This window comes from Lepidothrix coronata, unplaced genomic scaffold, assembly GCF_001604755.1.
Source record: "Lepidothrix coronata isolate B3197 unplaced genomic scaffold, Lepidothrix_coronata-1.0 Scaffold108, whole genome shotgun sequence".
NCBI classification, from domain to species: domain Eukaryota; kingdom Metazoa; phylum Chordata; class Aves; order Passeriformes; family Pipridae; genus Lepidothrix; species Lepidothrix coronata.
In genome coordinates this window covers 312,028-327,837 of record NW_016690288.1, presented here as the reverse complement: position 1 = coordinate 327,837, position 15,810 = coordinate 312,028, and the positions used below count along the sequence as shown (strand labels likewise).

The 15,810-nt window shown below is 51.0% G+C and overlaps 1 protein-coding gene across 7 annotated transcripts in view; it reads left to right on the top strand.

The window, feature by feature from the left end:
- Positions 1-15,810, top strand: part of TSPOAP1 (TSPO associated protein 1) — a 62,390-nt gene that overhangs the window by 14,388 nt on the left and 32,192 nt on the right. For 5 of the 7 annotated variants that reach the window (XM_017824078.1, XM_017824079.1, XM_017824076.1 and 2 more), the window contains exons 4-11: positions 1,621-1,797; positions 5,062-5,316; positions 8,596-8,703; positions 9,541-9,624; positions 10,975-11,064; positions 11,873-11,995; positions 12,385-12,489; positions 13,233-13,283. In XM_017824078.1, the coding sequence (XP_017679567.1) occupies positions 1,621-1,797; positions 5,062-5,316; positions 8,596-8,703; positions 9,541-9,624; positions 10,975-11,064; positions 11,873-11,995; positions 12,385-12,489; positions 13,233-13,283 (993 nt within the window). The other 2 variants (XM_017824080.1, XM_017824081.1) reach the window with 2 other exon arrangements.

The following is a 15,810-nucleotide window of genomic DNA, read 5'->3' as shown; positions in this document are numbered from 1 at the left end:
CTCCAACCTAACAGCAGCTTGTTGTGAAGCCTGTAGTGTTTGACACCTTGCAGGAGCAGCAGGAGATGCCTGTAGGGTGTGGGATCTTGGGCACAAGTTCCTAAAGGGGGATTGCAGTGGAGGAAGGGAAAAACCTTCCTTCTATTGGAAGGAAAGCAGGGATTGTGATGGGGAATTCGAGCCCTCTAGGACAGAAGGGAGGAAGTGAAAGCTGTGTTGGAGGGAAGGTAGGGGGTTTTCCTGGCTCTCTGTCCCCAGGCACCTCGCAGCCCGTCTGTCACGGGGTTTTGGTACTTGCAGGGCAACAGATGGACTTGTCAGATACTATGTTAAGAGAAACCATTTGATATACACCCAACAGCTCTGCAGCCCCCCCAGCACCTATACAAATACTGGTTTATTTGTTTCTCCTGTGAAACTTTGGGGTGGTGACAGTGTAAGGCCTGTGGGAGCCCTGGGAGAACCTGCTGGGCTCCTGTGCTGGCCAAGGTGTCCAAGTGCTCGGATGGCTGAGGCTGGTGGAGGGTGGGCTGGAGGCAGGAGCAGAGGAGGGGCCCTGAGGAGCTGGGGTTAATCTGGCAGTGGTTGCCTTCAGTGCCTGGTGCACAGGTCCCATGGAGCTTCTGCACGTGGGTGAGATGCTCAGGAGGAGCTGGGGAGGAGAAGTTTGCACAGAGGATGCAAATCCTGATCAGGCAGAGGAGAGTCCCCCCTCCCCAGATTGTGAGGCTTTGTGCAGATAACAATAGCTGGGCAGGGAGAGGAAGGGTTGGATAAAGTCAGGGACTGGAGGTGTCCTCACTGCCCAGAGGGTTGGGATGAGCAGGGGGTGTGAGCTGCCCCTTTATCCAGCTCTGTGGTGCTGATACCCAGTGGGAGAGCCCACCCCAGGGATGGGGGAATCCCAGGGACACTGTGCCAGGCAGCCTCAGCTCCTGCTGGGCAGACAGAGCCTGTCCCTGACTAGCCTGCTCCCCCTGAAGCCCTGTCACCCCCACCCCTGCTCTTCCCTCCCTCACAGGGAGCATGTGAACCTGACCTGCTTCTTCTGCTGAACATCTCCCAGTCCTTCCCTGGCTGTGCTGGTCCTTGCTGGGCTCTCTCTTGCCTCTCCATTTCCCTCTGTCCTCCACCCAACCATGCTGAAGCTCTTTCCTGCTGCCTAGAAACCCACAGATGCTCCATTTCTCTTCCTGGTTTGACCAACTCTGTCCTTTATCCCATGCCCATCTTTCCTGCCATCCTCCCCTCCTCTTCTCTGTTATCTTCTCCTGTTTTTCTGCCCTCATCCTTGTTTTCTCTCTTCCCCCCACACCGTTGCCCTGCCTGCAGCCCCTGTTCTGGCTGTACCCACTGAGCCCACCTGCTGAGCCACCTTCTCCTTCCCACCTCTTCTCTGACCCACTTCTCCATCCAGCCCTTCCTCTTCCACTGCTTGTCTGTCCTTTGGGGCCAGGCTGTTGGGGTGATTGGTGGTGGTGACTGAACACCCAGGAATGACGGGGTGGTGGTTGATGAACAGCAAGGGGTGGTGGGGTGGTGGTTAAGGAGCACCAAGGGGTGGTGGGGTGGTGGTTAAGGAGCACCAACACACCTTTCTCCCCACTGCTCTCTGTGTAGGTCACTGCTCCAGTGGCTCTGAAGGGCTCCAGCCTGGAGCTGTGTAAGAAAGCCTTTGCCCGCCAGCGTGCCAAGGACCTGACAGAGCAAGCCAGTGCCCTCCTGGCCAAAGACAAGCAGATTGAAGCTCTGCAGCAGGAATGCCGGGAGCTGCAGGCTAAACTCTCGGCAGGGAAGGTGAGACACTTGCCGGGACATCACTCAGGGGCTGGGACAAGCTGTGCAACAGGAGTGATGGAAACCAGGCTCCAGGAAGTGGTGTGAGGGCAATTAATCCCCAGTGCAGGCTGAAAACAGACAAGATTTGATGTGTGAGTTGAATGGGGACACTGGGGGAGTGTTGAATGGGGACACTGGGGGAGTGTTGAATGGGGACACTGGGGGAGTGTTGAATGGGGACACTGGGGGAGTGTGGCAGAGACAGTGTCTGGACCCCTCTAGCAGGCTGTTGGGGGCATCCCAGTTGTCCCTCTGTGAATTCATTTTCAGCAGCAACTAAAACCCTTCCCCTGGAAACCCCTGAAAAGCCACAGATACACAGATTTTTCACAGGGCTGAGCTTCAACCAAGATGTAGGAGCAGGGCCTCCTTTTAAAATGTTTCTTTAGAAAGCCAACCAGCACATTCCCAAGAACCAGCCTAGATCCCACATCTTGAGCTGCAGCTTTCTGAGCACTCACAGCCACCACGAGACTGGTGATAACTCAGTGGGTCCTGGGATGACTGTGACCGAGGCCACAAACCACCAGCCAGGGCTGGGTGTTCATGAAACCATCCCCAGTGCTGTGTCTGCACCTGGGCTGGTGATCTGCCTTCCCTTCAGCACCAGCACAGGCCAAGCAGATATAAACAGTGGGACAAAAGGGATAATTCAGCTCATCCTGAGACAGAACTTTAAAACTGGTCATGTGTGTTGCTCCTCCAAAGCACTTCTCTGTGACAGCTCTGAAAGCAGCCTCTGCAGGCAGTCGAAGCTGGGGGAGATGGTTCCCACTCAAGGTGATAAAGTTTTGGGCAGATCAGCTACATCTGTTGTTCACAAGCTGGACAGTTTCAGTTTAGGTCAGTTCAAACTCTCCTGAGCAGCTCAGGAATGCTTGGGGTCCTGCTGTTTTCCCCCTGTTTTGCTAACGCAAATGTGGCCAAGTGCCACCCTCCATCTCTGCCCCCAGCTGAGCTGAGTGAACCCTTGCATTTCTACCTGCCCTACTTACATGATATTTAGGTGACAAATACTTCCTTGCTGAAAGCAGCTTTATTTTTGTTCCTGAGCTCCCCATATGTTCATTTTAACTACAGGTTCGAAGGTGGATTCTCAGTCTTGCCCTAATGTGGATCTAGTGGGGATAAGAGCAACTGGGTGTATTTGGTGTTTGTACAGAGCTGCTCCATTGATCCTTCCTGGCATTAAACCACAGGATAACCTTATCCAGGTCTGACTGTGCCCTATGGTGTCAGCAAGAAGAAACTTCCTTCTCATCCCTTGAGTTCTCACTGCAGGCCCCTGCAGGAAGGGGAGCAGACCCTTTCCAAAGCCCTCTCATATTCCAAGCAGAGTGTGCTGGGCAACCTGACCCTGCCAGGGACAGGGGAGTGACAAATTATGGAGGAATGGGACAAAAGCAGGCGAGCAGGATTCAGTATTGGCCAGGGAAATACATGTGGGTGCCACCCTCGGGGGTGACAAATTCAGCCACTAGGGCATGGGTGACCTGGTGACCACCCTGTCCCCAAAGGAGAGACAATCCCTGTCACTGCCACGGCACCAGGGACACCGATGTACGAGCAGGGAATCCAAAGAAAAGAGAGCAAGAGAGGAGATCATTCTTTCTGATCTTGTTTTCCCCATTTTTCTCCCAAGCAAGCTCATTAAATTTTAATTTCCAGCTAGTTAAAATTCCAAATTCCCCTAATCTGTCTGCAGCATGCAAAATGCATTAGGCCAATGAAGGGGGTTTTATGCAGAGATATGATGGGCATACTCAGAGTTTGTAACCAAATCAGTTTTAATCTCGGGTATTTAAATCAGCACTAATTTTTCAGTAGCTGTGAAATGGATCCACTCAGTTCCCTGCAGTGGCAGGACAAACACTGGCCTTGTTTTGGCAAAGCCAGGGCTCTTAGGATGGGATAAAACGATTTCCTGAGATCACACTCCGGTGAGTGGCTTCCAACCAAACCCCAGCTCCGGGTAAATCCAGGCTGCAATTTCTTGCAGGATGGATTCTTGGAAGCATGGGATGGGGGGGAGCAGTGAGGCAGCTGCAGGGGATGGGTATAATAGAAACTGAGGGGAGGGCTGAGCTCTTTTCCTCCTCCCTTGTTCCCCCAGGCTCCGGAGGCTCAGTTGGGAATAGCTGCCTATTTTTGGTGGGGGAAGGGAGATTTTATACACAGCCACAGCCAATTTTGCTTAAAGAACTACTACCCTGAGAGCCTGAACAGGGGGCTGGCACAGAGGAGGCCCAGCTGCTCACTTCTTGAATCTATAATCAGTTCCCTTTAATGGTGCCTCAGTTTCCCCCCTTGCACTATGAGAGTAACCACGGTTTTCTCCTCAAATTGTATTTTTAAAGCGTATGCTATTTTTAGGGGGAATAAGAAGTGAACAGGGAAAAAGATTAAATTTGTCCTGGATACCAATTCTGCTTTGAATTCACCGGCTTAGGAGCTTTCCAGGGGAATGAGCAATGTCTCCTCCAGCAGCAGATTTGTAAAGACAGGTTTTCATAACCCGCTGTTGTACATGTGGACATGCAGGTACGTGTTTCTTCAGCCTCCAGAAACCTGAAAACCTTTGAAGAACGAAACAAGCTGGTGACATATTCTCACTAGTTTTGTGAGAATCAGATTGGGCTGGCTTCCTTCAAAAGCTGCTGGGTTTGGGTCGGGATGGGAGTGACCCCTTGTGCTAAAGATAGGGGCCTATCACTGTCTCTGACAAGGAGAGAAATCAAATAGTTTGAAAACCAAACATTATCCCGAGGGAGAACTGACCAAGTCCCAGATGTTCTTCGTTCTTGCAGCCACTCAAAGCCCTCACCACCGCTGGGGCTGCAGCACTTGCCAGCACCCACCCACGTCAAGGAGGGGAAGCAGCTCTGCTTTGGCTGGGACACGACGTGACACTATCCTGCCACGCTCCCTGCTGGCATGTGCTGAGATGGCACACGCTTGGCAAAGCCCTTCGTGCCGGGAGAGCTGCAGGAGCATTACAGGACCATTACAGGCTGGGGTTTATCTTCAGGAGGAAAAATGTATTTGCATAAAGGACACAAAGTGAGCTTTGAGGCTTTGGAGACCCAGGAATCAGCAATCTGCGTGTGCCACAGTAGCTGGGTTCCACCAGCCTCTCCTCTTTTGGAGTGTGTGTGTTAAATGTGACCTGTCCCAGCTTTTGGAGCCTGTCAGTGACACGACACCGGGTTTGTTTTCCTGCAGGACGACCCTCGCTGCCTCAACGTCATCGAGTTCGACCGCCTGCTGCGGGAGTCCCAGCGAGAGGTGTTGAGGCTGCAGAGGCAGATTGCCCTCAAGAATTTCAAGGAGTGCCTGCGTCCCCCCAAAATGAGCCCAGGCAGTGCCAGGCCGAGCACTGCCCCACGCCTGGGACCGAACACCGGCAGCAAAGGTTCACCTCTGCCAAAGGAGGCCTCCTTGGGAGACCCGGCGCTGGGAGGGAGAGCTCGCAGGGAGGTGAGACAAGTGGGTCAGACATCGGAAAGTTTTGATGTTTAATTGCTCAATTAATTGCTGTTCTTAGGGAGTTTCACTTGGAGGAGGCAAGGCGAGGGTTGTGGTTTGCGTCCGCTGCACATCAGTGCCGTGCTGGTTTCCAAAGGGACTCATAGGGTGAGGAGGGACATAGGTGCTCCTGGCAGCACATGGTGGGGACACTGAACCACGCCAGGGGCTCAGTCCTGCTCCTTTTCGGGGCTCCCGTGCTGCGTTTTCCAGCCTAGGAAACCGAGCAATGCTTCTCCTTCATAGAATCATGGAATGGTTTGGGTCAGAAGGGACCTTAAAGCTCATCTCATTCCACCCCTGCCATGGGCAGGGACACCTTCCACTAGACCAGGTGGTGGAAGACTGCATCCAACCTGGCCTTGGACACTTCCAGGGATGGGGCAGCCACAGCTTCTCTGCCCAACCTGTGCCAGGGCCTCACCACCCTCACAGCGAAGGATTCCTTCCCACTGTCCCATCTAACCCTGCCCTCTGGCAGTGGGAAGCCATTCCCCCTTGTCCTATCACTGTCCGCCCATTTCCCCTCCCAATGTTTGTTCCCGCCTTTTGTGTATTCCTGTTGCTCCAGGAGGTCCCTACCTGAGTCCTAACCCTGCCCTCTGGCAGTGGGAAGCCATTCCCCCTTGTCCTGTCCCTCCATCCCTTGTCCCCAGTCCCTCTCCAGCTCTCCTGGAGCCCCTTTAGGCCTTGCAAGGGGCTCTAAGGTGTCCCTGGAGCCTTCTCTTCTCCAGGCGAACCCCCCCAGCTCTCCCAGCCTGGCTCCAGAGCAGAGGGGCTCCAGCCCTTGGAGCATCTCCGTGGCCTCCTCTGGACTCGCTCCAGCTCGCCCCAGAGCTGGAGGCAGCTCCAGGGGGGGTCTCACCGGAGCGGTGACACAGAAGGGCAGAACCCCCGTGTTGTGCTGCCGCCGGGGCTCAGCCCAGGCCCGCAGGTCCCGCTGCCCGGCCCTGCCCGGCCCTGCCCGGCCCCGCGCGGCCCCTCCGCCCGCAGTGGTTCAGCCCCGCAGATCCGGGGCCGCCTCAGGGCGCCGCCTCCGCCGCGGCCGCGCAGCCGCCAGGTAAGGCCGGGCCGGGGCCGGGCCGGGCCAAGGGGTGGGTGTGTGGGGCCGGGGGTGTGTGTGTGGGGCCGGGGGTGTGTGTGTGGGGCCGGGGCTGCCCCGCGGGGGCTCCGCCGGGGCCGGGCCGGGCCGGGCCGGGGCCCCTCCGGGGAGCGGCGGTGCCGCCTCGGGGCCGAGCCGCCCCCGGGCAGGGCCCGCCGGGGCCTCTGCGGGGCCGGGCCGCGGGTCCCGCTGTGCCCCCGCAGCCCCCGGGCGGCTCCTCGGGGTTTTGCTCCCGCGGGTTCCCCTGGTTCCCCCCCTGTGTCCCCCGTGGGTTCGGGATACGCGTGTTCCCCCCAGGCTGCACCAGCTGCTCCCGTTTGTTGCCCCCCCGGGCCCTCGCGGCAGATGTGTTGAGTATATTCATTCCTCGCTCGTCCATTCCGAGTCACCCGTGGATTTATAACCCCCTTCTCCTTCAGCCATTTTTTTGTTTGTTTGTTTCTTTCCAGCCTCTCCCATTATTCAGTGCTAGCATCTTTGTCTCCTTTCCTTTGTGCGTTTTCCCTGCCGGTTTTGTGCTGGGGAAGACAACGTGCGGCGCTGTCCCGGGCTCTGGCGTTGATTTATACGGTGGCATAATGAAGTTTTCTCTCCCTTCCCCAATAGATCTCTTTGCCTTTTTGTCTGAGCACTGGGGCTCTATTAAACCATCACTTGTCTCTCTAATCTCTCAGTGTCACGAGGCCCTCGTCGCTGTTTGTCTCTGCTGCATCGGTGCTTGGAGAGCACAGTTCCTGCTCCCTCCTTTTATAGTCCTTTCATACTTATTAGATATTTACCCGAGGAAAAAACCTTCCCCCCTCACCCTGTGGTGTCTCAGTGCCTGCCAAAACCTGTTAAAGCACCGCGGCTGAAGGTGTGAAGGTGTTCTGAGCACCCAAGCAGGTTCCTGCTGGATCTCCCACACCCCTTTGCTGGTTTTTTTTGTCAGAAGAACTCTGTATAGATTTGTGAATGTGTCCTTGCCCCCAGTATAAGTTAGTTTGAGTTACTTTAAGCACCTGCCTTATCTTAGTTGCGATTTCTATCCGTTTGCCCAGAACAGGTGTCAAATGTAGTGGTCTATCTTTCCACATTTGCCCACTGGAATATGCTTAAAATTCTGTAATACTCTTAAAACTTGGCATTTGCCACCTTCCAGTTAATTTGTATTAAGGCAGTGTTGGAGAAGTGACACTCTGCACGTATTGATTCAGTTCCTGCTGAAGCGAGAGATTCAGTTCATGCCAGAGGGGGTTTTTTGAACTCTTGGGTGTTATTAATCTAATCTTGGTTAATTATCTGATCTTGGTGATTTGTTACTGTGTATTTTGTTGGCTTCTACAGTTGTTCTTGCAGGCAGTTCAGTTTGAGAGAGATCCTTAGCTCTGTCCCTAAAATCTGTTTAGCAAAAATAACTTTAAATTGAATGTTTAAAGCATTATCAAAGCCCTCTTTCTTCTGTGTGTCTCCGGCCTTGCTCTGCTGTCAGGGATTACTCTGGGCAGACAATGTCCAGTCAAATACCAGTTGAGAGGGAAAATTCAGAGGATTAAAGGTTTGCTTGTCTGTAGCCCAAATGAAAAGGCATTTTGTTAGAAACTTGTGTACAGTTGTGTACAGAAAATTGTTTCCTTTCATTTGGTTTGGTGATGGCACATAATCCACGCAACTGCTGCCCTTTCAGTCCTTCTCAGCTGCCAGCTGAGGTGGGACACTGTTTCTTGGTAGTGTTTGCTCTTCCCTGCCTTTAGATTCTGACATCTTCTCTGATTCCTGCCCTTTGAGGGCTGTGCTCCCCCATCTGACCATCTTTGTATTGCTTTGGGAGGGTCACGAAAGGTGTGGCTGCTGCCTCTCATCAGGCACAAATGGGAACTGGGATCTGAGAGCTTCCTGGAGGCCACTGTTGCATGGGGGTGGTTCAGTCAAGCTGGACTGGTTGGCACTGGGCTCCAGGAGACTCCCAGCACAGGTTTCTGGTGGCACAGAGATCCCTGGCACAGTGTCCAGCTTTCCCCATGCCCAGTGGTGCAGCTCAGAGATCAGGAGTCTCATGGGGAGTGTTGCTCTCCCAGGTGGCACTGCCAGGAGTGTGCCCTGCAATCCTGCCTGTCCCTGAGCTCTCTGGCATCTCTTCTGCTTTCCAGGTGGAACCAGGTGTGCAACCACTGGGACCTGCCTCTGAAGGACATGAAAATTTCCCTCCCAAAAATGCAATAACAGGCCAAGAGACCAGAAAACAGATCCAGCACCTGGTGAGTTGTGAACTTGGTTTGGGGGAAGGAATGCTACAGTTTTTTATTTTTCTTGGGTTTTCCACCCAGATAGAGATTTTAGGGACTGAAGTCTTTTTAGGTGCAGCTGCTCTGGCAAAAGTGGGAAGCTTGGGGGATCAGTGGGAAAACACAGGCCATCTGCATGGAGAGTGTTGCTGGGTGGCAGCTCCAGGTGCTGGGCTGGCAGGGGAATATGTCACACTAAAATGAGAGGAAAACATGCCAGTAGGTTCTGTGCTGTGTTTGGTTTAGTCTTACTTGAGCTGGGGACAGATGTGGATGAGGAATATGTCCCTTGGGAATTTTTCCAGCAAATTATGACAGTTCACAGGGAGGTTTAGCAGCTCTTGTCTATCTGAGGAGCCAAGAGGTAGCTGCAGGTAAAGGTACATAAGCAGAGGATGTCTGTGCTCTGTTAGGTGTCATTTGGGTGAGAATAGGGGCTGAAATAGCACAGCTGATGTTTAAAGCTGAGAATTTTGCACAGCTCTGTCTTTTTGTCCCCCGCATCCTGTCTCCATACTGCTCTCTCCAAATAGGAACAATCTGTGCAAGTGGGAAACAGGACTGTTTCCAGAAGATTAAAGGCTTGAGGAAGAGAGAAATAGTTGTTTCACTTAAAAAGTTTTTTAGTTTTCCTACACTTAAAAAAAAAAAAAAAATCTCCCTTGGTTTCTACATTGTTCAAGTTTGTCACAAAGAGATTTTTATGAGAAAATCAGATAATGCGGCACTGGGTCTGAGAGGCTGGCCTTGAATTTCCTATGCATTGTAAGAGTGTGCACTTGCTGATCTACTTCTGCTTGTTTCCTGCAGGAATTTGAACTCAAGAAAAAGCGCAAAAAATGTGAAAACCTTGAGCATGAAGTGAGGAAAAAGCATAAAAGATGCAAAGAACTAGTAAGTGTTCTTGTTGCCTGCTGTTGTGAGCGTGATGGGAGAAGAGGAGCTGGGTTGTTGTGTGTCTCTCTTGGATTCTCCAGCTCATCTTAGTAATGAATCACCATCTTTCTGGTTATTTGTCAGTGTCACAAATTTTGGGCCTGTTTATTTAGTCTTTCAGTTACCTGTGGGTTGAGTGCAGCCACATAAATCACTGGATGAAGTTCCATGGCCTTTGATAGTTTGGGGAGATAATTAGCATTTTCACAGGCACTCCAGCACTCCAGACAAATACTGAAAGATTTCTGCACCTCAAGATGGTCATTGCACAAACCCACAGTCCTTTTCCTGTGTTTCATATTTGTTGGCAGAAATCTTGCCTCTGTTTAATTCCAGGGAGGTTTTCCTGGTCTTAGCAAAGCACCCGGATTTCTCCCTTCTGTTGTTGCTCTGCTGAGCAGCTCTGGTGGCATTAGGGGCTGACAGTGTATGGCTTCCCCCAGGGGTGCTGACCTTCTGAATAGATGTTTGATGTCTGTGGGTTGTTTAAGGAATGAGTTTGTCTTGGCATGTTGGTAGACAGTCACTTTTGAGGGTCAAGAAGGGACCGACTCACCTTGAAGTACCAGGACTCAGCCTGTGTGCACAGGGAATTGGCTCCTGGAACAGCCAGAAAATATTTGATGATATGTAAAACCTTGGAATGGGGAAGTGTGTGTGTGTGTCATGTGATTAGGCAACAATTAAAGTCCTTTAGTGCTGTACAAAGTTGTTGCAGATGGACTGACCTGACAAATCCAGTGTCCCTCCGTGTGCCCACGGCCTGTGCTCAGGGGCAGCATTCCCTAATTCAGGGATAGCAGGCTCATGCTCTTAGCTCCAGACTGAATCCTGCTTTCAGAGTCAGCCATTTGAAACTCTGGACTTTGCAGTCTAGTGCTCTCTTTAGCATCATTTTCCCAGATAATTTTCCTTCCTTAACTGATATTTGTCAAGAAGACTCTGATCTCGAACCAGCAGTGAAACTCGAATTGCTGTGGGTGGAGATGGAGTTCTAGGCAGCAGCTTGTAAACAATGTGACCCTGGAGCTGGGAGCTAGACAAGGAAATCTCTTTCTGATTCTGGGCTTTGAGGTTAAGAGAAGAAGAGAAGAAACTTGAGAGATCATAGAGTGGTTTGGGTTGGAAGGGACTTTAAAGGTCATCCAGTTCCCACTCCCATCATCTGGCACAGGGGGCTGTTAGAGCAGTGCCTCCCCCTCCCACCAACATCCTGCACCAGGAAACAGGAGCAGTGGAGCTGCTCTGCAGAATAATTTGGGGGAGTTTGAGGGCCTTGGTGTAGTAATTCCCACTCTTTCTGGACAGGAGATCCAGCTGCAGGAGGTGCAGAGTGAAAATGCACGACTGGCCGAGGAGAACTTGCAGCTGAACGAGAGGGCTGGATGGGCAGGACAGGTAAAAGCAGCATCTTGGTCAGGTGGAGCATTGGCTCCTGCAAAATTTTGCTGGGAAGAACTTGCTGGTGTGCCAAGTTTTCAAGTTGCCAGCTGAGAAATGGTTTTGTGCTGATCTGGGTTTCTGTTCCCAGCTCCTTCTCTGGACAAGTATAATGCACAGGACTTGGAAAGTCACTTGTCACTCCCCTGTGTCAATTTGCCACCATGCATAAGGCTGATAATTATATTTAATATTAAATAACTGTTTAATAACTGTTGTAAGTAGAAATGTTTGCCTTTGTAATCTGCATTGGTAATAGTCATCAGGCCATAGTGCCCCCTGGAACTAAAATATGTGGCTGGAATTCCCTGTAGTAAGTGAAGAAGGTAAAGATGATCTCAGCAGGCTGCTGAATTTTCTGTCCTGTTCTTTGTGTTTAATTCTACCATGTAGGATGAAAAATGCTTTTAAACCTTTGTGCTTTCTTTTATCTCTTCATTATGTAGCCTGTTCCTCTCCCAGTTCCTTCCTCCTTGTAAATGGGGAGGGGAGATGATTCTAGTGAGAGAAACAGTGTGTGCAAATAAAGTGTTACACACTGAGGCCTGATAAATGCTTATTTATGAATAATAATCAATTAATTAATTAATTAATAAAAACCAGAGGGAGAGGAGGTTCATCATTTTGGTATCATTGCCAGTAGAAAGCAGGTCTGCAAATCAACCTATTGGGACACAGAAACAAATTGTCCTCAATCAAATCAAATCAAAAAATACAAGGAACGCCTCTGGCTGCTTGTGCTAAAACTGCAAATCCTTCTCTCCAGGTTGAATCTGAGAATGCTGACCTGAAACTGCAGGTTGTTTTGGTGACCAAGGAACGGGATTCAGTGATTCAGACGAACCAAGGACTCCAAACCAAGCTGGAGAATCTAGAGCAGGTGCTGAAGGTCAGTGGGATCCACACAGGGGACTGTCCAGACAGCGCTGCTTTTGGATGGCCCATGTTGTCTCTTTGCCTTTTTTCACCATTCCCTTGTCTCTGTGCTTCTGTTGGGAATTGTGCTTCTGCAGGATCCTAGAATGTGGCTTTCCAAAGTGGGAAGAGGTTTGGAAAGGCTGCTTCAGGGATTTGGGTGGGATGGGAAATAAGGTGGCCATCGCTTTGATGATTGTCTCTGTGTTGCTGTGGCGAGTGGTGAGAGTTCTGTACTTCCTCCTGTGCAATGATGACTTCCTCCTGTGCAATGATGACATGAAGTCCAGGCCACGGTTGGCTCCTGGCTGCTGGTGGGACACAGGATTTCAGCAGTGTCCCTGTCTGTGCCTTGTTCTGCAGCACATGAGAAATGTGGCCGAGCGCAGGCAGCAGCTGGAAGTGGAGCACAGGGAAGCCCTGCTAGTCCTGCAGGAGAAGCAGGAGGAGGTCCGGCGGCTGCAGCAGGTGTGTGGGGAGTGGGGGGTGGACATTTTACCCTCTGAATCCCTGGAAAACAATGGATATGTTTCCTTGGATAAGCAGTGCACGGAGGAGGTGCGTGTGAGTTTACAGGATAAAGGAAACCAGGGCAGTGTCTGAGTGCTCTGGTACCTGAGCACAGTGAAGGGCTTTGCTCAGGGACGTCAGTTCTGACCTCTCCCTGCTGTTTGTCCAAAGCCCAGAGGTGCTTTCAGACTTTAAATCATAGAATCGTGGAATCATTAAGGTTGGAGAAGCCCCCTAAGGTCATCAACTCCAACCATTCCCCCAGCACTGCCAAGGCCACCACTAACCCATGTCCCCAAGTGCCACATCCACATGTCTGTTAAATCTCTCCAGGGGTGGGGACTCCACCACTGCCCTGGGCAGCTGTGCCAGGGCCTGACGAACCTTTCAGTGAAGAAATTTTCCCAATATCCAACCTGACCCTCCCCTGGCACAGCTGGAGGCCGTTCCCTCTCCTCCTGTCCCTTGTTCCCTGGGAGCAGAGCCCGACCCCCCCCCCCGGCTCCCCGCTCCTGTCAGGGGGTTGCAGAGCCAGAAGGTCCCCCCTGAGCCTCCTTTTCTCCAGGCTGAGCCCCCCCAGCTCCCTCAGCTGCTCCTCATCAGACCTGTCCTCCAACCTATGAAGGGCTGTGAGGTGGGATGACAGAAGTGAGCTCAGGTGGGTTCCTTTCTTATTTTCTCCCTTTCTTATTTCTCCTTAGGCACAGGCAGAGGCAAGAAGGGAACATGAAGGAGCAGTACAGCTTCTAGAGGTAAGGCAGAAGGAAACAAGAGGGACTAGTGGCTGCAAATTTTGGTACCTTTTGTTCTTATTACCAGTTTTCTTGATGCCTTTGATGGGTTTTGTTGGTTCTTGAGCAAAATGCTGTAATGTCTTGATCAGATGCAACGTGTCACTGCTGAGAACAAGTATCAGTGGTGCTGGCAGAGTAATATCTGGGGTCAGAGTTTTGAGGGATTAAATCCTGGCCTGCTCAGTCCTCACACAGATTTCTTCATTCAGATTTTGCTCAAAAACTCTTTCAGGGATGCATCAAATAATTAACCTCAGATCTGCCTCCTCCATTCTCCAGGATCATGTAAAGAGAGGAAGAATATTTGTGTCCCTGGGACTTGAAATTTCTCGTGTGTGTGTGTGTGTGTGTGTGTGTGTTTGCACTTTATGCTTTTTATTAGGGAAAAACAGGAGAAATGTGGCCTTTGCCTGAGTGAGGAAGCTTGAGGCAACTCCCTTGTCCTGTTTACTCTGACATCCACATGGAACACACTCTGCTGACAGTGTAACAGTGCAGCCTGGCAGATGTGCTGGGCACTGCTTTGGGTTTGCTTGGCATTAGCTTGGTGTCAGTCAGGCTGACTTTGGAGAAAAACTAGGCTGTGGGTTCCTGGAGCTGCAAAGCCAAGGCACTGAATGCTGGAACTTGATGTGGAGATTTAGTGACTGCCAGAGGGTTGGGTGTGATGGGAAATGGAGCATCCTGTGCTCTCTCAGAGGTTTTCTGAGCACTAAAACACTCAAGAGGAGCAGAAGGCCTCACTGTCCACCCAGACAGTGGCATCTGCTGCAGTGGTGACTTACAGTCAGAGGGGACAGGCTGAACTCCCTGTGCAGCTCTGGGGCTGTTGGGAGCCCAGGGTTGTTGATTGGGATGGGGATTGTCCTTGATGGAGGAGATTGCTCCATGGCTGCAAATAGCATCAACTTTGGAGGGAGCCTGGCCTGTGTCTGAGCTGTAGAACCCAAGAGTGCTGGGCTCCTGCTAAATGGGATTGAAATAGTTGCAGGCTGGGTGAGTATCATGGGGCTGTGACATTATGTGTTATCCCCTTGAAAGTTCATCCAGTCCCACCCACCTTCCACTAGACCAGGTTACTCTAAGCCCCGTCCAACCTGGCCTTGAATTTTCTGAAGCAGACCAAAGAAAGAGAAATTGTCATTAAAAGCTGGTTTAATGTGCAGCAACATTCATTTAAAGTACTTAACTTCAATGGTTGTCATCCCAGAATGTCCATATAGGGCAGAATTAGGGGGTGTGGAGTGCCTGTGCTGTGTGGTTTCCTTTTCCCATGTGTTTGGATTGCTTTTGGATGGGATGTTAATGAAGGATGAGTGCAGTCTGTTGAAATTTAGCAGAGTCATTGAACTCAAAGCACACGATGATTTGGAGACCCTCAAAAAGGGCCTGATTCTCTTATTTGTGCATTTGGTACGTGGGATTTGGCTTTTGTTTGGTAAGAATGAGGTGGGAATGTCAGTATGGAACAAGGCAGACACTGGATGTTGTGAGAAAACAATCCTATTGAGACTGAGGGCTGGGTTGTGTTTGGAGAGTGTTGGTTTTGGGGTAGTGTAACTGCTGATGTGGTTTGACATCTCTTTTTGCTTTTCTTCTTGCTCCCAGAGTACCTTGGATTGCATGCAGGTACTGCTATAATCCTGTCAAATGGGACATTTTTCCCTCTGTCCTGACTTTGACAGTTGCTTGATAATTCTTGTTTTAGCTATACTCTGGAAAAGATTGCAAGAGTGTCACTGCCAAGAAATAAATGTGATTAAAGGAGCTCCCACCATGAGTTTGATGGAGCAGCTGCTTTTCTCTTTAAATGCTTTGCTTCCTTGACCAATTAGAACTAGGAGCTTAATTTTTTTGGCACTTGCAGATTTTTAGAATTGCCCAGCTGTGCTCCTTCTCCACGTGTCACGTGCATTTAAATGTCTTTTGGGAACTACTTGCAGTCCAAGAGTGAAGTGTTTCCTTCAGAACCCAAAAGCAGTGGTGACACCATTGCAAGTGAGTGCTGTGGAGAAGAGGACAGGCCCTGCTGGCTTTGTAATTGGATGGAAGATGGGAAGCAGGGATTGTGGATGATAGTTTTCCCAGAAGAGGTAGGAACTAACGAAATTCCAGTGTGTGGGAGCTGTGCTAGCTGGTGGTTTGGAAAGAAGGCTTCTGTGGAAGTGGTGGGGTTTGTAGCTGGTGGAAAACTGCTTGAACACCTTCAGATCTGACAGAGATCTTGTGAGTAACAGGGACATTAAATCCCAGGTAACACTGCCTGTGCAAAGGCACGTGGGAGGAGAGGCAGCCATGACTAGACATGCCCAGTGGTGGGCTTGGAATTCCCTGTTGGAGCAGGAGGTGCAGGGTTGGAGGTAGGGGGACTTTAAAATAAAAAATCAGCCACAGTTCTGGTCAAAAAAGCAAGTGAAGTGTTGGGAGCTTTTGGAGAAGGGCATTACTGGGGTGTGCCCACGTCCTGTAGAAGCTGCACCCACAT